The sequence below is a fragment of the Pseudopipra pipra genome, chromosome 13 (assembly GCF_036250125.1).
Source record: "Pseudopipra pipra isolate bDixPip1 chromosome 13, bDixPip1.hap1, whole genome shotgun sequence".
NCBI classification, from domain to species: domain Eukaryota; kingdom Metazoa; phylum Chordata; class Aves; order Passeriformes; family Pipridae; genus Pseudopipra; species Pseudopipra pipra.
Genome location: NC_087561.1, coordinates 21,208,853 through 21,231,712, shown reverse-complemented (window position 1 = coordinate 21,231,712; position 22,860 = coordinate 21,208,853). Strand labels below are relative to the sequence as shown.

Genomic DNA, 22,860 nt, shown 5'->3' with positions numbered 1-22,860 from the left:
AGGAGTTTTCCAATATACATTTAAAATAAAAGATTAAATAACCTTCCTCTGGCCAGCAAGAGGGCTCTGATGACAAACAGCTTATGAACCAGCACTGGCTGTGCAATTCTCATTCTCTTCCAGCTTTGTTTATGTAGCTATTTAGAAATTTGTGCTAGGCACAACTCTTAGATGACAGTGATGGGCTTATGTGAAGAACAGTGCACTCAAGTCTCAAATCCTTGATTCTCTGTTCAGGCTGCTCTTTCTGCATCTGCATACCCCAATATTTAGTGTCCTGAAGTTTTCAGGGCACTTTGCCCTATTCAGATGGAATGCCAGTCTCAGTTCTCAGAAGCTCCAGAATGAAGCTCTCCTTTATCTCTCCTTTATCATCAGGGTTTGTCTTCTCTCTATGCTAAGGGATGACAGTGAAAAACCAGGCAGGTGGCTCGCCAAGGCAGAACACGGCTGACAGGTGACAGAGACTGAGCACAAGGAAAGAGGCAGCTGGAGAGCTGAGATGCTGCCTATCAGAAGGCGCAGGAGTCAGGAAGCCCTGGTGAAATGCAGTGGGACTAATTGGACACAGCAGCTCTCTTAGAAACAAGCTGCCAACAACCTTTGTACCAGAAAATGAGTAACCTTTGTGTGAGGTCCTCTTAGCAGCAGGCAAACACAGCCACTTCATCTACCTGTTTTCTGCTTGAATAAACATATTGACTGGGCCTAATCTGAAAGCAAACCTCTCCTTGTCACTCCCAGTGGCAAGTGCTGTGTGCTCTCTTCCCTCATCTCACAGTGCTAGCTAGACAGGGGGCTGCTGCTGATTTTTAAATCTAGTTCCCATCAGGAAATGCTCCAAGACCAGCAGGTAAGGCCAGTATTATAGTAACTACCCATGTGACTTCTCCAAATTCCTGGCTGCTGTTCCTTCTTAAAGTAAGCATGGAAGAGGGTCTAGATTTGGATCCAAAGAAGTCAGAGAGGAGATTAGGGATGACCAGGAGTTGCATTCTTCTGTGGCAATACTAGGAAGCAGTCTTGGAATGTGGGATATTTCCTGTCCCTGGATACATTAATTTCTAGTCTAAGTTTACAATCAGTATGTTTCAAGAAATTTCTATATCCAATCTTTTAATCTATTAAACAAACAAAGTGAGAAACATTACCATACCCAGCTTTTTCTGCTACCAAAAATGGACTTTAGTATCAATCAGAAGCTTTGCCAAGTTTCCCAGCAAGGTGCCCTTAGAAGGCAGTGTGCCAGGTATGGACATTACCCTGATCTTTGCACAGCTTGCTTTTATTGTCTAGCACAAATGCCACCAGTGTGCATTTGACTGCATGGGGGTTCTATTTACACATTCTCCCTACTTCATTTCTCTGAAGTTGCTACAAGATGTGTCATTCTCCAAGACAATCTATAAAGGTGTTTTGTGAGCACTTCATGAGTTGGAGACACTTACAGAGAAAAAAAGGCTAATAAAGAAAGAGTCAAACAGGGATTTCACAGCAGAATTCAAGATAATGGGGAAGCCACTGAAGTGAAGTAACTCAGCTCTCTTTCAGAGCCCTCTGAATGGACGAGATTTGGAATTTCAGGCTGAAAAGAGGCAAAGGCTTTTACTTGAAAGCTTTATGTCGATACAAAAAGAAAGTATTTTAACTTTTTTTGGTGAAGTTTTATTCAATGTCAAACAACAAGATTCATCTAGGTTTTGTGTTCACATCCCTGTATGTTTCTGACAGATTTAAAACTGGCACAGTGTTTCACACAGGGAAATGGAAACACTTCAGAGAAAATTTACAATGATAGACTGATATTTCTTCAGCCATTTGATGGATTGAATACTAATTCCCAAACAGTATCACTTGATCCAATTATTCACTTTTTCAGCAGATAGAATAATCAAGCAGAAATTTTGCTTAGGTTTCAACAGGAAACCTCTGGGTCTATTTCCAACAGACTGTTCTTTCCACACCTTTTCAGTTCTGTCAGGGTAATCATCAGTCCAACACTGGTTGTTGAAACCAAAGTGGAAGAATATGTTTCAGTTCAACCTGACCGTGTGTGATAGTACTGGGTCCTAAAGGTATTTGACTATGGTGTGGTTAAAATATCTATTACGCATTGTGTGTATATTCCTGAGGGTCTGTGTCATGATGCACCAAATCTCACAACGCTCTGAGCTGAAGCCTGGTCTTTGGCATCTACAGGCAATTGGTTCCAATTGGATCTTGTCAGCTCTGTAATTGTGCTAAAGACTGTGCAATGCCAAGGGTGGAAAATTGGCTTTGGTTGTTTTACTGAAGGGAACATTAGAGAAAAATGTTTAAGGGATTTTAAAAGCAAAAAAAAATCCATTCTTAAAAATGAAAATGTCCACCACAGGGCAGGAACATGCTGACTCTTTCCAATGCACTGCTCTGCTGCCCCTTTGATTTCACCCATCCACCCTGCCTGGCTGAGAACAGGGAGCCAAACCTCATCTTGCTTGGTTGAGGTGTTTGTGGCTCTTGTTTTTCAAGAAAATTACCAAGAAATATGAACTGAGTCCATTTTCTGCATCTCTTCCCACAGAGACCACCGCACTTGACAGAAAGTGGCTTTCCCAGTGAAAAGTACATTCAGTCATCACTCAGTGGGTGCCAGGACATAACACTTGCTGTTTTGCATCCCCATATTCATCTTATCTCTCCTCTGGAGCAGATTTTACAACATGATGAAAAAAAATCCCATAAATCCTCAGTTGTTTGGATAATTTCTGACTGCTTATGTATCAAATCATCTTTAGAGGACTGGAAAGCCCCTTCCACTCTTCCAGGTTCATTTTCCACTTACCGCCCGATCTGTGTTGCTTCTGTAAACCCTCTGCAGAGTGAACTTTGATTTGGGTGACTCTGCGTGGGTAGCCACAAAGAAGACTCCAACATGTCATTTTAGGCTTATCTGCCTTCAGCTCCCTGAAAAATAGTGGGGAAAGCAACTGAAGCAGAAGAACATCAAGTAAACAATCAAGTGTTGTGGAAATTCAGCATTTTTAGAATATGAGATTCATACTTTTTCCTCATCTGCCATTTTGGAATTCTGTGGTGGAGAAATGACAGATGTAAGAAATAAAAATAGAGAAAACCAAAGTAAAGCAAATTCACGTTATCTTTGCACAGCTTGATTTTATTGTGTAGCACAAATGTCAGCAGTGTGCATTTGACTGCATGGGGGTTCTATTTACACATTCTCCTTACTTCATTTCTCTGAAGTTTCTATAAGATGTGGCAGCAAATGGGGTGAAAAAAACCCTTTAAATATTTGAAGACAGTATCATAGCAAGAAAAAAATTCAGTGGGCCTGGTTTCATGAAACACTGGTTTTACCCTCACAGCGACCACTGGTTTCAAAGGAGATGGTCCCAGAAACAAACAATATCAGCTGTAAACATGAACACCAGTGCTCGGCGTTCTGACCTGCAACTGAGGCCACCGCAAAAGCCAAACTAAAAATTCAAAAGACCCAAACTGAATTGTCCATGAGGTCCCTAACTAAAAATGTCCTGACCATGTACAAACCCCAGTGATCCGGAGATTCCCAGAGGTGACCTGACCGTCTCAAGCCCTGGCCTAGTTCTGGAGCAATATGAACGAGTGAGTCAGGGGCATTTGAGCACAACCAGGCAACCGCGACCAAGGAGGTGCAGCCAGTGAGTGCTAGGAAAGATCTCCTGTAGCAGTGGGTGCAGCCTACTTGAGTTTGGATGGCACGTCTGTGAAGAGCCTCAGGATAAACTCTGTGGCGATGCCCGGATGGTAGGTGGTTGGGATGAGGACGTAGCGGCCTTGCTGAAGGATCCTCCTCAAGAAGACAGTGCGTGTGTTGATGTACGGAGACGTGGCCACTCTCTCCTGCACAGTGAGCTTGTGCAGCCGATAGCTTCTGTTATCCTCCACCTACAGCCACAGGGCAGGATGGGGATTAATGGAAGGAGGGATAGCAGTGCTAACAGGCAGGATTCTCCCTGCACATCACACAGCCTTTCATGGCCAGAAAACACAACGTGCAACAAAGGCAAATCAGTTGGCAAATGTTTTTTCACCCACTGAAGCTGTGGCAGAGACAGCCCGGATGGGCACCCCAGTGCCCCTGAGGAATTGGACTCTTTTATTTGCCTTAAAACGTTGCTAATGTAGAGAGCTGTGCAAGGCTCCTGCCAGGGGATTGAAAACAAGGCTGAGGGGAGGAGGCCATAGCCCAGGAAGTTACATTTGTGGAGGCCCGAGGGGTGAATCTCTGGCATGTGATGTTTATGTCCTGCGTCAAAGGAGGCCCTTTGCACACACACCCACCACTACCCCCGAGAAGGCCTCACTTGTAGCAGGGGTGCCCCCAAAGCACTCCCCAAAAGCCTAAATGGCTTTACAAAACCCAGCACCTCTGAAAAACAGCATTACTGTGCAAAAAACAGTCTCCCCACACACACAGGGGAAGTGCCAGGAAGGTTTCTGAGGCTATAGAAACCTGCTGGACTTCATGTTTCAGAGGCTTCTCTCCCCCACCACTCCCTGACAGACCAAGACTCCAGTGACAACAACCACCAAGTTCTCTGGAGACCTTTGGGTGTCTCAGACAGGCTGAGATTCCTCTGCCTCCTTTCTCTAGGATGAAGAGAACATTCCAGCCTTTCACAGCAGGCTCTCAATCCAGGTGCACACACCTGTATTTTTGTTGCCCTTTTCTGAATACAAAAAAAAAAAAAAAAAAAAAAAAAAAACACCCACAAAATAACCATTTATGTTTTGTTCTAAGCCCTGAAGCTGTGCTTAACTATTAACATCCTCTCCAGGGGACTGGTATTTGCCACAGCACAGTTAAAATATAAACCTATTTCTTAAGCAGCTCTTGAGGGCAAAGGCAGCCCTACATTCTTTTCTGGCAGTTCTCTTCCCAAGGCCTTTAGTCTTGTTAATGAGCCTGGTGGGTTAGAACATTTTTGAAATAGAAAACTTATTTAACAGAAGTAAAGATAGATACTTTTCTGAAGGCGTGATTTTCTTTTCCAAGCCTTTCCAAATTAGATATACAGGCATGAGCAAGGCAAGGTAAATTATGCCACTTTCTGTAATGACGCTTTTCAATATCTGTGGTTAACAGGTGATTTTCAAATGAATAGGTGTGATGTAGATGTCAGCAGCTCTAACTGACTGTTTAAAATTGACATTTTTTTACAGTAGAACCATAGTGTAGTCCCACTAACTGTAGCAGCAGATGATAGGATTTATCCAAATCCTTAGTAAAAAAAAATCAGAAAAATAGCTGTTTCTTTGCTTCCTTCCTTCTCAAGTTCAGGTATTTTCATTTTAATCAATTTGCCCTGACAGTGCAATTAAATTACCTTTTGGGATCCCTGTGGTTCCTTTTCCCATATATTGATTTCCCACTCACTACTCCAGCTTTTGAAAGCATTCTTTTTTCTAAGTGGCAACAGAAAAATGGCAGTCTTTTCAACCTCATTCACTTAGCTGTATTTGCTGATGAAATGGAGGCAGAAGCCTTTGGTGAGAAGGAGAAAAACACCCCTCCATGTTTCAAACATTAATACTATTTTGCCTTTCTCTTGGAAGCTTGGGGTAGGAAAAGCACTTAACATTCTTTTACAAAAGGGAAAAATTACTTACGTTCCTTTAGTTGAAATAGAGTTTGAACTGAACGAAGTTCAATTTAGTTCCAATAGTCTGTCTAATGTCAGCTCTGCTGACGGAGTGCAGTGCCCATGCAAAGCTCGTGTTGAGTGGAGAGCCAGACACCACGGGAATCGTGGCTCTATCTGCCAAAGATCTCATGGCTAGGGTGAAGCAGGACTGAACAAACTCTGCACCAGGAGTGCAGGTGGCTGCCTACCTTGAATATTTCAAAGCCAATTGGGATGCTGTCTCCTCTCCCTTCTTTCTTGTATTTGCGGCGATCCTCCTGTTGTAACGAGACCAACACTTTGTCCTCAGTCTTCTTGACATCAAAGATGTACTAAGAGAAGAGAGAAGAGAGTGAGCTGTTAAAAATGCCCCAGGATACTGAGGATAAAGCCATCACCAAGGAAATATGTGCATCCAGTGAGGCAAATAGAAACGTATTTGGGGAGGGGAGGAGAGTTCTTCATATAACAGGTATTCCCAGCAATTCCCAGCTGAAAAGTAATGCTAATAGTGAGGATCTTTAAACCAAAAGTATCAAAGACACTGAAAATGTAATCCTAGTGATAGGACAAGGGGGAATATGCTGCAACACCTAGAAAGGCACATTTTAATTCATGTCTCTGTGGAACCATATGCAGTGTTACCTGATCAGAGTATTCCAGGGCAAATGGAGGTACAAGAGGAACCAAGAGAGCTCTCTTGGTCTGATGAGAGCCCTGCAACTGTGATCTTACTTCTGAGGACATTTCAGCTGTCTTAATGGGTAACGATCTAAAAGCCAGCAGATGTCTGTAGGAATACACTTATATTTGGCTTAAATTCCCTTATCAAAAGGGACTGGAAGTGTCACAATCCCTCTCTGTACAGGTAAACTCTACAGAAGGCCTCAGTGTCAGGTGTTTCACTCAGGGAGGACGGACAGGAATTGTCTCTAGATTATGGTGGTGTGTGCCACAGTAATTCATAATGGCAGATAATACAATTGTGTTCCAGCATTGCTATAAAGAGCCTTTTAATCAACTAGCCCAGAGATAACAATGGAATAAAAAGCACTTCCATTGCATCAGGCACGCACTGAACTGTATATATTGTTTTCTGTGGCAGCTAAACACTTACAAATGAGACTCAGACAAGCACTTGGAATACATCCAGAATCATACAGGGGAACACCTCTGGGAATGAGGCACTGACAGAAGACAGAGCAGTGAAGAACTGCTTCTGCATCTACACCTACATGGCAGGATGAGCTGGGAGTCTGAGATTCACTCCTGATCTGAAGAGCAGAGGCTGCACTGCCCAGTATCCTGCTATGAAAACAGGGGGGTGCAGGCAGAAACCTCCCTTGAAAGTGCAGAGAAGCAGATACAAAAACATCTTTAATTAATCTAGAGAGAAAGGTCAATTTTCAAAGTAATAATTAACACAGTAAGTGCTCAGCTCTCATTGACAGTAATGGAAGTTTTATGCCTGAATTTGCATGTGCTGGGATGAAAACATACCACATGGAGAAGGGCAGGAAGATGAGAAATAGAGTTGGAATGGATGAATGGATAAACTGAATAGCTTGAAATTACCAGGTAGGATGAGACAAGGAAAATTCTGAAATGCTGATGAGAGGGTGAGCTTGGGTAAGAGACCAGATACTTTCAGAATCTTAGATTAATGCCAAGGAATACTAACTAAATACAGTGGATCAAATCCTCAGGCTGTTTAAGGGTGTTAAATGAATGAAGCTCTGTCATTGGAAAATCAGACTTGTTGCCTTTCTACAACTGGTAAACTAAAAGAAGTCCAGGAAGGATGTCAGTAATCCTGGTGTGTTTGACTCATCAGCCCCAAACATGATCAGTCCCAAACAAATATCTCAACTACTGAGAGATTTCACAGAAATCACTGAAGCACAACACACTCCCAGGGGACAGACACTGGCAATCAGGTTTTTTGCCAAGTACTCACTGCCAACTCCTAAATGGGTGGATACTTCAGAAGCCCCAGCTCAAGCGGACACACTTCAATGCCTCACAAAATACAGGGGTTCCCACCTGGGGATTCTGAAGGAAGGTCTCTCTGTTATCAAAGCAGCCACCAGAGCGATTTAGCAGGGGCTCTGAATTTTTTGTCCAAGCCCCATGCATCATTTTCTTCTCCCAGGTCTTGTGGATGCTGAAGTAGGAGGTATTCACAATCCGGCAGATGTCCACGTCTGTGAAATTCTTACACCAGTCCTCAAACGTCATCCTGTTCCATGGGACACCAGGAAAGTAGTGGCTTATTTAAAAATAAACTGTGATACTCATGCAAAGAGCCAAAATAACACACAAAATCTTCCAGTAATTTAAAAGGAGGCATTGCTCAGCTGTCCAGAGGACAAACTGATCCAGTGGGAAGCTCTGCATGTGGAAATACTTGTGAAGCCACAATCACACACTCTTAGAGCTTAATTTAGAGAAATATCACTTAGTGTGTTTGGTCAGGTCTGGATCTGTTCTGTTGCATCTCCTAAGCCTAGAGGACAGGTTGTATCTACCAAGCTGGGTTTGGTAACATATATTTTGCAAAGGCAAAAGAGATCACCTGCAACCAAAGCATGATCCACTCTTCATTATTACGGTCCTTATTGCGACATGTGTCCTTGAGCACAACTCAAATCTCTGTGCTCTGGACATAGCTTTTATGTAGCACCATCTCACTGCTGCAACCTGTGCCTGCTGAAGCAACAGGCTGGATTGTAGGGCAGTTAAAAAACATTCACCTCCCCCAGCAGCTTGGGATCTCTGAACTACCATGATGCCTTGGCTTATTAATGGCCCAGAGCCAAACTCTGAGGTTACCAGTTCTGACAAAGCCAGCAGAAGGCTTTTCATACTGAGCACTGCCAGCACACTTGATGCAGTATTGACGATCTACTGAAGAAGTTGCTGGACTAAGTATTTGGTCTTTAAGCAAAGTGAAAATTAATAGAATTTTAGAGATTCTGTAGATAATGAACGCTCCTTATGCCCGTGCTGGAAAACACCAACAAATATCAAAATTCATTGGCTGCAATTCTATTTATAGATAACTCAGGCACAGCAGTCAGTGAACAGGTTTGATTGTGTGTTCAATACCTGGAATTTTGTCATGTAAACCAGCATGTGTTGTCTGGATTGAGTGAATGTCCTAAATATAGGTAATAGAATTCGAGGGCATTTGAAACTTGTATTTACTAAGAGCTACTAATTTTGTTCTACTAGTTTTTAATCTGCTTTTTCTATTCTTCTCTCTCATCCCTTGAGACTTTAAAAGAAACAGAGCTTGTGCCAGGACTGGATAATCTTATTCATTTGGGAAAATTGTTTTGCAGCTATTAAATGGCAGATTTATTACTCACTGTAGCTAGTGTCTCCAAACCCTTCACATCTCTGCTACTCACCAGAACTCCCCATCATTCTCCAGAATGAGCCCTAAGCTCTTGCGTTCTGAATCGCTGACTTTCTTCCACTCCTCAGAACTAAAAGGGAAAAAAAAAAGAATTAAAAAAAAAAAGAGAGAATGTAGTGGTTTGGACTTTGTTTTCCCCCAGAAGCTAAGAAAAGTGGTAGACCCCAAGGGGTGGAAACCCCTAGAAGTTTTGAAGTTCTGCCCAATGGGCGCTCCTGCAAAAATGTAAACATATAACAACCAGACCGGAAGAGATGAGTTGTAGTTTGGTTGTTGTTGGAGGGGTGGCCATGTTGTGAGCCACGAGGAAGGGGCTCTAAGCCCCTTGGGCCCTCTGGGGCCTCCCAGCCCCCGGCTGGGGGGGCTGCAGGGACCTGGAACAGCATAAAGCTGGGCTAGGTGCCTGTAGTTATGCCGGGAGATGCTTTTCTCCATGGGCACAGAACAGCAGCCGGGACTGACCAGAGAAATGGTGCCAGAGAGCCAGAGATAAGGACCTGAACTGGAGGAGCAGCAGAAACAACATGCAGCACCGGAGAGAAGACTTCTGGAAAGGGAGGAGAAAGAGAGCCAGCAGCTGAGAGACAGAGTTTGGGGTAAGACTGTACCAGCCCCTCAAACTCCTTTGAGACCTCCGAGAAAGGAGGAGTAGATGGACTCCTATTTTAGAGGAGCCTTGGAGTACAGCAGCACCGGAGAGAGAGAGGAGCTGAGAAGCTCAGAGCATCCCGGGAGCTGGACCGGGACGGCCAGATGGAATGCGGGGGGGAGTTGACCTTGGCTTCCCCCACCCCCGCACTGCTGCCACGGTGGCAGCCTGAGAGACAGAGCACAGAGGCCCTGCAAGAGATACCAGACCGTCACAAAGACCCCCCTGTGTCTTCGTGATATGACATGGTGATACGACCTTGTCTGGGGTTACGAAGCCCACGGAAGACCCCTCGGTTGGAGGCGATGGGGTCGAGAGAGAGACTTAGATATCTCCCTCGTTGAGTGCTGGCAGAAAGCCAGCAATCAGCTGCTGCATGTGAAGAAGACAGACAGAACCTGCTGCCTCAGAAGATGCTGCTGCATAAAGACTGGAAGGGATCTGTCCTTCTTTCCCTCCTGGACTTTTATTTGGAGGGGAGAAGAGATCTGGTCCATTGTAAATACTATATGTCATGGTAGAGATAGTTGTGATCGTGTGTATAATGTGATATGGTATTTATCTGTACAGTCATTGTAATATATTTCCTTTCCCCCACTTTGAGTCTGGTGTGTTTTGTCTGGAAAAGCCCATCTCACATTAGGTTGAGATGTGGGAGGGGGCTTAGACTAGGGGATTGGATTTTGGGACTATCTCAAACCATGACAGAGAACAACAAAGATGATTAATAAATTAAATGTTCTCACTTGGAAAAAAATTAGAAGTAAAAATCTCTCATGGCCCCTTGTTTTGAAAGTAACATTAGAGTACTGAAAAGGCAGATGATATTCAGGAAGAAAATGTGAGGCTTGCAGGAGAAGTTTTAAACCATTAATTGATTTGAAAGCTACTAAAAAAGGAAGAGATTAATGGGAAATTGGCACAACTAGAGCAGAACCTTATTGATTTCCTTTATTACACTCTCCATTAGGATACTTAAACACTTAAACAGCTGGTTTGGAAGGTCATAGGAGATTGAATCCATTCCCTGAAGGCCCTTCAAATGAAATCTGGTTCTCCTCCTCAGGAGATTATTGGATGCTTCACTTAGACCAGTGTATTCTCTTTGTCTTTTAATCACCTTAATAAACAGGCCTGAGATTACCCCAGAGAGCCTTTGAGAAGAAACTGCTGGAGCATGAGCCTAGTGTCCAGTTTCCAGAGGAACACTGCACTGCACAGACACCTCACTGCCTGCATGAGCTTAGTGCTCTGCCTTGGCCCCTGCAGGCACCTGCCTCTTCCACTGACTGCAGGGGAGCACAGACCCAAAATGCATCACTCGTGCTGAAATCCAACAATAGGCTGTGTGAGCCCCTTCCCTGATGTCTTACGTTGGACAAACAGAGCCACAATTCCTCATTCCCTTTCCAAAAGTACTTGGAGGCTAAAGCTGAAGGTGGTTGGCAGGAGAGAAGGGAGGTTGTTTACTATAACAGACATTTTCTTAACCCATTTGGAAATTGTCACTTTAATTCTGTGAGGCCAAAAGCCATGGTCCAACCTCAGAATCCTCAGTGCTTCCACTGGCATGAGTGGCAGCTGTGCCAAGATACACAAGCCAGTGGAGAAGCCCAAGGGTTTAAGTTAAAAAAAGACACAGTAGCTCTTCTGTGCGTTCTTTGCATTTCACCTGGACCAATCTCTTTGAAAGTAATAGATTTCTGCTAGCTAAAATATAGGATGTAAGAAATTAATATGAACTGTAACACGTTTTTCATGTACAAATCACCTGTGATGGAATATATCCCCTCCAGCGATCATTTCTGTTGCTTGTAGAGGGGACTGCTAAGACCGCATGAAAATTCATTAGAAAATAATTCAAGAAATCACAAATGTAGCAATTTTACAGCATTTTTCACCAATCACTTAAATTATCTAAGAATAAAAGACTTATGGCACCTCCAGCAGCTGGCAATTACAGACGAGAAACTGAGTCACAGACAAACTCAGTGGTGAAGCTGGGAACAAGCCTCATGTTCTTGACTCATCTCCTTAATTGTGGGCTGTTTTTCAGCCCATGCGGCAAGTGTGCCAGAACAATGGTGTATACAGCAAACTAAGGTTCAGGAAGCCCTAAGCTCCTCCAGCATGTGCTCATTTTCTCAGGGAATGCTCTGCTTGGGAGGAGATGGCACAGAGGTTCAGCTGTCACTGGGGATGGCTGTGTCTGAACAGTGTTTAACCATGTATCTCACGTCCAGTGGCCCCAGCACAGTTTCATTCCTTTGACGCTGGATTTGCAGCACTTACTTGTCGCTCCAAGCACCGTTCCATTCTTTTTTTCCCCAGGGATTCCTCAGCCTGATCATGAACAGCTTTTCTGCCTTAAAAGAGAACACGAGCCTTTCTCCAAGGCGCAGCTTCCGAATTCCAGTCACCGAGTAGGCATGGCCAACAACAAGCCCCATCTCTGTCTCCACCTCACTGGCACGGCCAGAGGACACCTGGAGCACGAAGAATGACAATTAAAAAATAGAACTCACATCACTGAGGGACTTGAGAGCTACAAGCTCAAGGGGCAAGATAAGGAAGGCTTGTTTTCCATTCCCTTCCCAAGTGATTTGACTGTCCAGGAAAATAACAGCACCGGGGCTCACAATGCCTCGCTGGTCTGGTGCTGTGCAGGATACTGCTGGACAATTCCTACCAGGCAGAAACCCAGAGCTTAGGGGAATCCTGCCTGCTACAGCCATTTTGTCTCTTCCTGGCCTCAAGAGTTAAAGAATTCCAAAATCTTGTAATCTTTACAAAATTACTCTTCTGGATATTGGTGACTGTGCTCAGGCTGTCCAGTGGTATCCTCAGCTGGACACTCCGTAGGGCCTAAGAACTGAGCTCATGAGTCCAATGGTTGTTTCTGTGTTGGAGTCAGTTTGATATCCCAGAAGAACTACTGTTGATATATAAAAATAGAGGTCACAGGCAATAAATCTTTCTATCCATTTGTCAAACCTGTCCTGTACCTCTCTTACTTGGCAACGGGCAGATCTGCAGGTTTATTTAGGAGCTGGGTTTGCTCCTCATGAACTTCACACAAGCAGCCTAGTTTCCAGCAGTGATCAGGCAGTAAACTGTCCTGACGGATGACCTAGGCCTGACCAGAAGCTGATCTAAGAATACATAAAAATTGTCAAGTTCTGAAAAATATGACAATTTCATTTAATGCATCCAAATCTCCTAATCTAAACCCAGAAAAGCAGTATCATATAAAGATGCTGGAGTTGCTTTGAAGGACTGGCCCTTTACAAAGCCAGCAAAATGCTGCTTCTGAGCAACACAGACCAGGCAGGACAGTGGAGAAAATAAAGCTGTGCCAGTGTTATAACCCTTCTTCTGAGCCAGGAACAATCCAAATGGTCCTGCCTCTGGCTTCTTCACATCCTCACTGCAGCCAGCATGGGCATCCTTGCACTGAGCCATAGCTAGAGATTCTCTTTTCTGTATTGGACTATAACCCATTGGGCCTGAAGACACTCACTCCCTTGGACAGCAAGGAAGGAAGATTTGACTCAGTGCAGATCCTTATGTGTAAACTTGTAATAACCTAATTAATGATCAATCAAGCCTTTGCTGTGGCAAAGAGAGCAAGAGTTATGATTCTTAGTGGTATTAATGTAAATATTAAAATATAAATATATTATTTATTGTTTATCATTATACAGTAATAATTATAATAAATATATAAATATTTCAATATCAACAAGGACTTATCAGAGTTATGCTAAGCAGACATTTTTACCCATTTAAAAATTTAACTGGTCTAAACAGAGTCTTTCTCCTAAAGCAAGAGTTGCACTGATATAAGAATGTTCAGTTCCTAAAGGTAAAAAATAAAATAAAAAAAAAAAAAAAAAAAAAAAAAAAGGGGAGAATGAGAAATTTATATCAAATTGGAACTGACAGATGGTCCGGCAATTGTGAGAGTCTCACCAAGCCCTCTTTGCCTTTCACCAACAACAGCTCCCAAAGAATCAGCTCATGTGTTACATGGAGACTGGCTGACATTTCCAGTGGGTTTGGGCTTTCTCCAGAGTAACACTTTCACTTGCATTTTTCACAACTAAAAGCAAACATAGAGTCCTTGACAGCATGGGAGTCTGTAACTTCTCCTGCTGCCTTTATTACCCCCAGGCTTTTCTTACTGCTGGGCTGCCTTTCCCACCTCCTTCCAGAGGCATTTATTTATCTATTTATTTATTTATTTATTTAAATATCTAGTGTCTGTTCAGATTTCTAAATGGTGATGCTTAGGGCTATTTTGTGATCCAAGGAAAATGGTGACATGCTTGTAAGGCAGCAACAAAGCCACTTGAGTATTAAATATTCTACACCTAGCAATCTTCATTGTGTGTATAATACATCAAAAAGTGACAAATGCAGATAAACATAGGAAATGCCCCTCTCTAATCAATGATTAGAAGGATTTGTGTTTAATTTGACAGACAGATGCATAATGCCAGGAAGAAGTGAAAGTGTTACAACTGCCTAATTAATTGCTTTTTAAAATACAAACTTAGCATATCTCCTCACCAGATCCACGTTAAGTAACAGAACTGCCTTAGCATTTGGGAGCAACCTATCATTCCAGAAACAATTTTTACAACAACAATTCACACCAGGAAGTCTGGTCTGCCAGGCTGGTCTGAGCAGATTGAATGGAATTCTTTCAAACAAAAATTCAGACCTTATGAAAAAGGTAAAACAAAAACCAAAGACCTTGAAGATTTTGTTCAAATTAATCTCCCAGAAGGTACCATGTGTTCTTCTTTGGTATCATGGCACTGGCACAGGGCAGAGCACAGCCAGGGACGGCCAAATGTGCTCAAGCACCTCCAAACACAGCTGCTTTTCTGTTTTTCTAGACAACTCCATGACTACCATGAGACTCACGAGAATTTCTGAATGCATCAGCACTTTGGGATCCACCACTTTACCGTGGATTTAGCACTTGTGCCACACTATTGCTGTAGCACTTAACTAGTGTTAAGCACTTAATACTAGCATGTGAAGTGCTACACTATGACCTTCATTTCACAGATGTGGAAATTACAGCAAAGTGTTTAAGTGATTTAACTAAGTCCACAAATGATCAGCCTTAGCCAAAGTCTTAAACTGGAAGCAGGGGGCATGGGAAGAAGATGCTAAGTGCACCTAAATGCCAACCCTGCAGCTCCTAGAGATTGATCGCTTTCCTGCAGGCTGCACTTTAAAACTCATTTAAAAGGCAATCTTTCAGGAAACATTCAGGCAGTTTGTTAGCCCTCCACGTGTGGTAAGAGCTTCAGGCAAGGTGAGAATTTCAGCACTACCCAGTCATGGCCTGACATTGCAGACTTAGACAGAAGAGGAGTTAAGCCCAGTTGTCACTGGTTTCCCTCCTATAGCAAGAGGCAGTGCAGGGCCCTTGGCTGCCTGTGGTTTGTGAAGTATATGAAACACTTTGGGAGCTGCTACCACAGAAGCCATCCCCTCTCTACTAAGGGAGCCTCAGGGTCCTGGCCCCTAATGTAGGCACCCGAGTTACCTGCCTCACATGAGCCAGTGTAGACAAGTTTTGCTGGTTAATTCTAATGGGGAGGTTATTAGCAAACAGTACTACCCGAATAACCAGGTGAGCTCAGCCTTTCAGCTCAGCTCCAGTGTGTTACACTGGCTGCACCATCACAACTAAGGTCAAGGAGTCTCAGCAGTTCGGTGTCAGCAGAACTGTTTTCTCTAAACAGATTCCCCTAAGGAATAAAGAAAGTGAACGCTGCCATCTGGCCTGTAAATTAGGGCATTCTAGGTGGATTAACCTCGGGTCAGTACACAACTGTGACCACTGAGAAAGAACAACATTTCAGACCCACAGCAAAGTGGCAGCACAAGCAGCTTTGCAGTTTTGTGATTGTATTTAGTGGCTCCCAGAGCTGTAGTGGGCTGGCAGCACTGCCAACTTGGTAGATTTCTCCATATAAAGCTTTCAAAAATATACAAATGAAGGACATACTTAATACACTAATAATAGTATTTCTCCCAGAACATTTCAACTGAAATTAACTCCTGAAATCCAGCGCTCTGCACATACCGCGATGGAGCAGCTGATCAACCCGCCTCTTCTATGCACTTTCATCAAGTCTTCAAACAGTTTCATCTGCTCAGAAATAATCTCTCCATATTTGCCCTGTACCAAATCAATAGATTCTGCCACTGCTCCAGTGAAATCCACAATAGCATCTGCAGCACTACCTCCATCGAGGGCTTCGTAGGATCCAGCCAACCTGGAGGCAACACAGAACATTCTCAGATACCAAGAGGCTGTTACAAGTGCTCTAATTGAATGTAGGTAATATATTTGGGTCTCACCAAGTCAAAAACAAAACAGAACAAGAAAACCCCAGCAGATTGCAGATAGAGATTTCCTGGTTTCTAAGATCGCTAAGGCTTTGGGCTGCTGCAGTTGACTGCATTGCACTCCTTTATGATTCACCCCTCCATGCAGATTAAAGAAGGAGTTTTCAGACTTTCTTAGGTTCTCTACTAGCAGCAACCTGAAAACCTAGGGAAAGTCTGGTAGAACTGAAAGACAAAACAAATAGCTGGATAGAAGGGACAACACTGAGAATTACAAGGACAATGAACCAGCTCATACTTTGCATAAGCTTTCTCCAGCAGTGCACTCCAGAACTCATTTTTCACATTGGAATGGCAGTAGATCAACCTCCCATCCATTGTTGGCAGCAGATCATCAACAACCACCTCTGTCCATTCTCCAAAGCACCAGAAGCGGAAACGGAAAATCCCAGCATATTTCTCTGGGTTTTTAGGGTCCCATTCTTGTTCATTAAAGTCTGGAATCACCTGAGAAACCATGGAAGGGAAAGTTCAGCAAATGCACTCTGTTAAGGTTTATTCTGAGGGCAGACTGCCCTGGAGCATGCACTCTGCTGGCATTCAGCTTCATGAGCACTTGACCCTAAATAAATGAAGCAGTAAAAAAAGAGGATGAATTTGGTACAAAGTCCAAATGTAATCCTACATCAAGGAATCTTTTAGGAAAATAAAATTCATATTGATCTGCAGAGAGAGATAAAAAGAACCCCTTGTACTCTCTAGCTTTGTTATATCTGTTCTTTGCTACTCAGTGGGACTGAGGAGTGAGGGGGTCTCATAACAAGAGAAATGAACTTTTAAAGAAAGGGAAGATTTGAATCTACCAAAATTCACTACTTGTTAGTCCTAGAGGGAAAAATATTAGCTGATAGGCAAGGAAACAGCCAAGGTTTATTAGCTTTATTCCATGCATCATGCACATCTATTACCTACCTGCTGCCATAGGCATTTCCTCAGAGCCAGGCAGGAACATGCAGCCACAAACCAGCAGTTCCCCAGGATGCCCTGGTGCAAGTCATGGGAGCTGATTCCATTCACAAACAGATGGGGGTCTTCACAGAGGTCCTGACAAAACAAACCAGAGATTACTGGACACTCCACTGCAGAAATGATCACAATATCCTTTCCATCAAGAAAAGCAGCAGGAAATGGTGTTACTGACATCTGGAGCCCTTTCTTTATTGCCATGCCCTTGGCTGACATACTGGAAACCCTCCTTCAGCAACAGCCTGAGTTGCTGCCACGACTCCAAGCACACAACACCTAAGGAGGCAGAGAATACCTGTCTGTGAAACACACCTTTCATTCTCTGCGTCTCATAATTCTCATTCAACCAGCTCCTATTAGAACCACTCACTCCTCCTTTCCCATTGCTCTCCTGGCTCCATCTCTATCTACATGCAGATTCCCAAGAAAGCACAGCTGGATCTTCCTGTGATGTCTCCCTGCTCCTCCGTATCTGCAGATCAAGGCACTAAAAGGAGCACCAGTATCATAGAGCATAGGAAAGCCACACGGGTGTATTTTGCAGCAGTATTGTGTTTGTTACCAAGAAATCTTTGCAGACAGTGTTCTTGCTGAATGGATACATATGTGGCCTCACAGTACCAGAGAGAACCTCCCACACAGCACTTCAGCAAACACGTAATCTGACTGTCTTTAACTGATATGGAACCTGCTGGTTTCAGCCCAGTAATTGCTCATGACATTCTCCTCTCAGTCACTGCTCTTCCTGACTGGCTGAAACGATAGCAGTGGTAGGAAATTCTGCTTTCACAGTATAATAACCCTAAACTTCAACACTGTGGAAATGATTTTACATCCAAGCATTAGAAATGCAGAATAAATAACTCCCTCTCACCTCAAAATGGCAGGAGACTGCAGATCTACTGCAGGTTTTCCAGTTTGCTATGAGCAGTAGAATAAGGAGCTGTGCTCCTTACCTCATGGATTCTCACTGGCCTTTGGTGATAATAGATGATGATCCCAAAATACCAAGACTGAAATCAAAGCCTGGCTACAGACCACAGGCACGTGAAGACCTCTCAGTCTTCCCTCTGATGTGACTGTAACAAATCAGTGCCAGCTGAGCTTATTTTCCAGAGTAAAGAACCACATCAGTGCTGAGCTGGAGGCTGGTTTTCCTAGGCTGGTTTAGCCGATGGCACCTGGAGTCAGCTCATGGCATGGAATTCATGGAGCTGCTGCCACTCTCTTTAAGATAATTATATTTTTGGCATGAGACTTTTCTCATTAAGTAATAGTTGAAATTTTAAATGCCTTTTGGGAAACAAGTAACTGATCATTACAAGACACTGTTATTCTGTCAGTATTTCTTACGCGTCTCCACTTAGAGACGTTTCAAAACTTATTAACAGACCTTAATAAAAATCTGAATAAAAGAAATGATGCCTATGAGGAAAATTGATCATGCTCATCAGCATCGGGGACAGATCCATTGAGTCTCCCTGGATGGTCTGATGTGGAATGGCAACAGGACCTTCAGGCTGACACTTCAGCTGATGTAAATCAACCCAGTTGCCTGTTGCAGGGGCTGACAGCAGTTGACTACTTGGCCTTCACAGTGGTAGCACACATTCCACATGACCTGGGGTAGACTCAAGTTTAGTATCCCACTTCCAGGCAGCTCCGGCATTAATAATTTCTAGTTTGTTTTTCCTTTCAAAATGTTATTTTGTCAGAATAATAAACAAGCGATAAATGGAGCCGTGAGGGTTGAGATTGTCCAAACTTTTTTGTCACTAGAGGAAGCCAAAACTTTAATTGGTTTTGAAAGAAATTAGGCACTGCTGTATATTACAAGTATCTTCTCTTTCTCTTTTTCCTTCTAAAAATAACCACATTAAACTGTCATTTTTCAATTGAAGTGTGTCTCACATGTCCCACAGTCCTCAGAGAAAAAAACAGAGCAGCATGTGCCAACTGCCAAAACTTATGGATGAGATTAGCCTTTGCTGACTACTGGGGTCCAAAGCAAACATGGAACAGCAGAACTCAGAAACAGCACCTCCCTGTTTCCACCAGACTCACCAAATTCTTTAGAATCCTGCTTGATAAACCTTATTAAACTGCTTAAAAGCCCCGCACTCCTGGGACTAAAGAACAGCATAAGAAAATTACATCAGTTCTGTTCCTTTTGTCATTAATTACAGCCATTATAACAGCTTCTATGATGACTGTCACTGCATGGCTCAGATGAGACACATAATAACACTCAGGCACAAGCTGGAGCTAATTTCAGCTGTTTGCTGTCTTCTGGGTTTTTTGATTTTCACCACTTATGCAATACAGCAAATTCTAAGGAATACTTTTAGCTATCTAAGCCACAATTCCCCCAACACAATTAGAAATGTGCTATTTCGATATATTATTCTGCAGTCCTTGTGAGGATATTAAAGCATTTTTGTTGCCCCAAGCCTGTAAAAAAAATTAATAATTAAAAAAAAAAATCACTTTTCCAATAATGCTCCCAGCAGTGATAATTCAGGGTAGTTGAGGACCAAGCCAATTACTATCAGAGGAATTACATGGAAGAGACGCTGATGTGAGATGTGGCTCAAGCACTTCAGGAAACCTGATGCCTTCTCTTTCTTGCTACCTAAGTACCAAAACACTTGAACTCTGGGTTCCACCAGAAGTACCTCCTTTGCAAAGATAGTGGTTTAACCCTAATCCCTTTTCTCAGGATCAGCGTGTGACATCTGTGCTGTAAAAAGGAGAAATATCTTCACATTTCCAAGAAAAAGTTTAAAGGCAGTTGCTGGATCTTATTAGACATCATTAATGTCTAACAGCCACACTATTTCTAATACAACACTGATAATAAAAGCAGTTGTTGTATTATTTATGCCTGCAGGGAGCATTTCACCACCAAGATGCAGAGCTCTTCCCGGTTCTCCCCTTACGTGTGTGCACAATAAAATAAACACCATCTGCAGAACTATAATTGGGCTGTAAAGAGTCTGAAAGTGAGGTAAGAGGTTGCAGGGCCTGAAGGTTCTGCTGAAAACCCTGACACTCTGATTTTCATACCAGACTTCCTTTTCTATCACAGAAGTCTATTTGTGTCGCCTCCCATCCTTGCTGTCCTGTGTAGGCTTGAAATATCTGACTGTTCACTGTTCTTCAGCCACAGATGCTGTGAGAAATACAGGGGCTCCAAAACCCCCTTTTTATGATTTTAAATGGTTCATCTCTCTGTGACAGAGTAAGTAAATGAACTGGTTTATGAGCAGACTGGGAGAACACCGAGCAGCCTGGAGATGAGGAGTCAGCAGATGGGATCACAGGAAATAGGAGCAGAAGAGACTGTGAACAGGTTAGTCAGTCCCAACAAGTGCCCAGATTAGCTATCCCTGACCTGCTTGTGACTGAAGCTTCTCTAACCTGCATTTCACACAACCCACAAGGGAAAGCCCACACATTCCTCCCCTAGTCAGCAGAGACGAGCATTGCTGAGCTGCTCCACAAGCCCTCTGTGAATGGAGAGGACAGTTACCTTTCCTTTCTACAGCAACTCCTCAGATAAGCTGCAAACCTATAGCAAGTCTCTTCTCTCTAGTCTGTATAACTGGTTCTTCACATTTTGTGTCACTGGTGGCACGTGGTGCCCAAATCCAGGCCCTTTGCTCCAGGTGGGGCTATGGCAGTGCTGAGCAGAGCTCCATGCTCTTGCTTACTGAAGCTGGGGGAGGCATTTTTCTCTTTTTCCCTTGAACTTCACATATTTAACTTGTGTTCGGACTGGGATCCACCCTCTGATCCTGTTCTATGGACTTACTGCCTATTCATTCTATCTCCCTAAGTGAGCCATGAAGTCACTTAATACCAAAGCACTGCACCTGGGTGCATTGATGAAGTGATGCTGAATTCTACCCTATTTATTCCACATTATTTTCCCAAGCTCAGTTTGAATTCACGACCCTGTCAAGTGGCTTGCAATCCTACCCCAGTCTGTGTCTTACAGTATTCCCATACATGCCTCCCTAGCCTCTCATGCAAGTAATAATGGAAATACTAATGAGTACCAGATTAAGGGAGATTCCTCTAGGACTCCATTGACACAAGGCCAGTTTGAGAGTGCTCCAAGTCATTTATTTCACCATTACAGATGTTTGAATTAATCCAAATGTTCATACTTTGAAGAAATGTATCAGACACTGGCAAAGTCTTAGGAAAATCAAACTATATCACATATACTGCTCTCTATCTGTACTATGAGATCTGTCCCACTGTAGGCTGGAAGGAAACCAAGGTGGTTCCTATCAGGGTACCTGACAAAATACAGTCTTATAACACAATCCATACCATCAGACTAACAGTCATCTGCTGAGGTCTGATAAATTGCAGTCAGGAAATTCACTGAGATACAAAAATGTTTGGACTGCAGTACAAATATGGAAAATGGCAAATTAACTTTTTGCTACCATGTATGTCCCCAAAGGAAATTGCAAAACATTGTGAACCATGGGAGACAACAAACGTCCATGACACAGGAGCTGTGAAATGGTTTCTATGCTGCTCTGTCATGATTACTTAAGATAAAATAAAAATGTAAAGAAAAAATGAAAAATGTAAAGAAAAATGTAAAGAAAATGTAAAGAAAATGTAAAGAAAATGTAAAGAAAAATGTAAAGAAAAATGTAAAGAAAGATGTAAAGAAAGATGTAAAGAAAGATGTAAAGAAAAAGAATAAAAAAGAATAAAAAAGAAAAAGAATAAAAAAAGAAAAAGAATAAAAAAGAAAAATAATAAAAAAGAAAAAGAATAAAAAAGAATAAAAAAGAAAAAGAATAAAAAAGAAAAAGACGAAGTATGGGTTTTATTTGAGAGCAGAAGCACCACAGAAAATACAGCAAATAACTGATTAACTGTAAGCATTAATTTCAGGTTTCTGTGGCTACTTTGAATCTTAAAGAAATTTAGCTAAAGGAGAAAGTTGCACTTAACTCTAAAGATGCATCTCTTGACATTATGTCTTACCAATATCTATGAACTAAAAATTATGCAATATCGGTTATAAATAGGAAGAAAAACATTTCAAGGGTTAATGAATTATCTGTGTTTTTTCACAGATATTAAATGAGCCTGCACTGTAAAACATTATGAGAGATCTCTCAGATCTGAGAAAAGGGAAAGATGATTTTTAAACAGATTACATACGGTCTGTCAGCTTGCTCAGACAGAAAAACAGAGATTCAGGGAAAGGGAAGAAGAAAAAATAGCAAATGCTGCTTTCAACCAAGATTTTCAAAGGATTCAGTAGCATTTAGAGCTTATTTTCTCCAGTACCTTTCAAAGAACCCAGCCCTAATGTGAAAAATAATGCCCCTTTGCTTGCACACAAGACCTATGGAGACAGGCACTCTCTATGATTGTATCAGACTGATCTACTTAAACCCAGTACACTATTCCCTTAATATTGTTTATAGCAGTTTGAATTCTGTCAGAGCTGAGAATTGTTTCCATTTTCTTCTCTTCTCCCATCTTCATATCATCCTGAGTCAGCTCCTGTAGAGAGTGAGGTCAGTGTTGGGGGAAGCAAGGGGAAAGGCAATTCTTTCTGAACATGGATGCAAAAATTCAGCTTTGGCTGCAGCTCACTATGAACCAACCTCATCTAAAGGAAGGCAGCAAAGACAGCACTTACCTTGTGGTTGTGTAGCTGAAGAGGTAGGCAAGATTGTCCT

The 22,860-nt window shown here is 42.6% G+C and overlaps 1 protein-coding gene across 1 annotated transcript in view; it reads right to left on the bottom strand.

Moving 5' to 3' along the window:
* Nucleotides 1–22,860, bottom strand: part of LOC135421723 (calpain-5-like) — a 55,021-nt gene that overhangs the window by 4,619 nt on the left and 27,542 nt on the right. The window contains exons 4-12 of the mRNA XM_064670405.1: nt 17,084–17,215; nt 16,410–16,618; nt 15,846–16,038; nt 12,029–12,222; nt 9,080–9,157; nt 7,710–7,905; nt 5,876–5,998; nt 3,725–3,927; nt 2,825–2,946 (exon numbers count right to left, since the gene is read on the bottom strand). Of these exons, the coding sequence (XP_064526475.1) occupies nt 2,825–2,946; nt 3,725–3,927; nt 5,876–5,998; nt 7,710–7,905; nt 9,080–9,157; nt 12,029–12,222; nt 15,846–16,038; nt 16,410–16,618; nt 17,084–17,215 (1,450 nt within the window). The remainder of the gene's footprint in view (nt 1–2,824; nt 2,947–3,724; nt 3,928–5,875; nt 5,999–7,709; nt 7,906–9,079; nt 9,158–12,028; nt 12,223–15,845; nt 16,039–16,409; nt 16,619–17,083; nt 17,216–22,860) is intronic.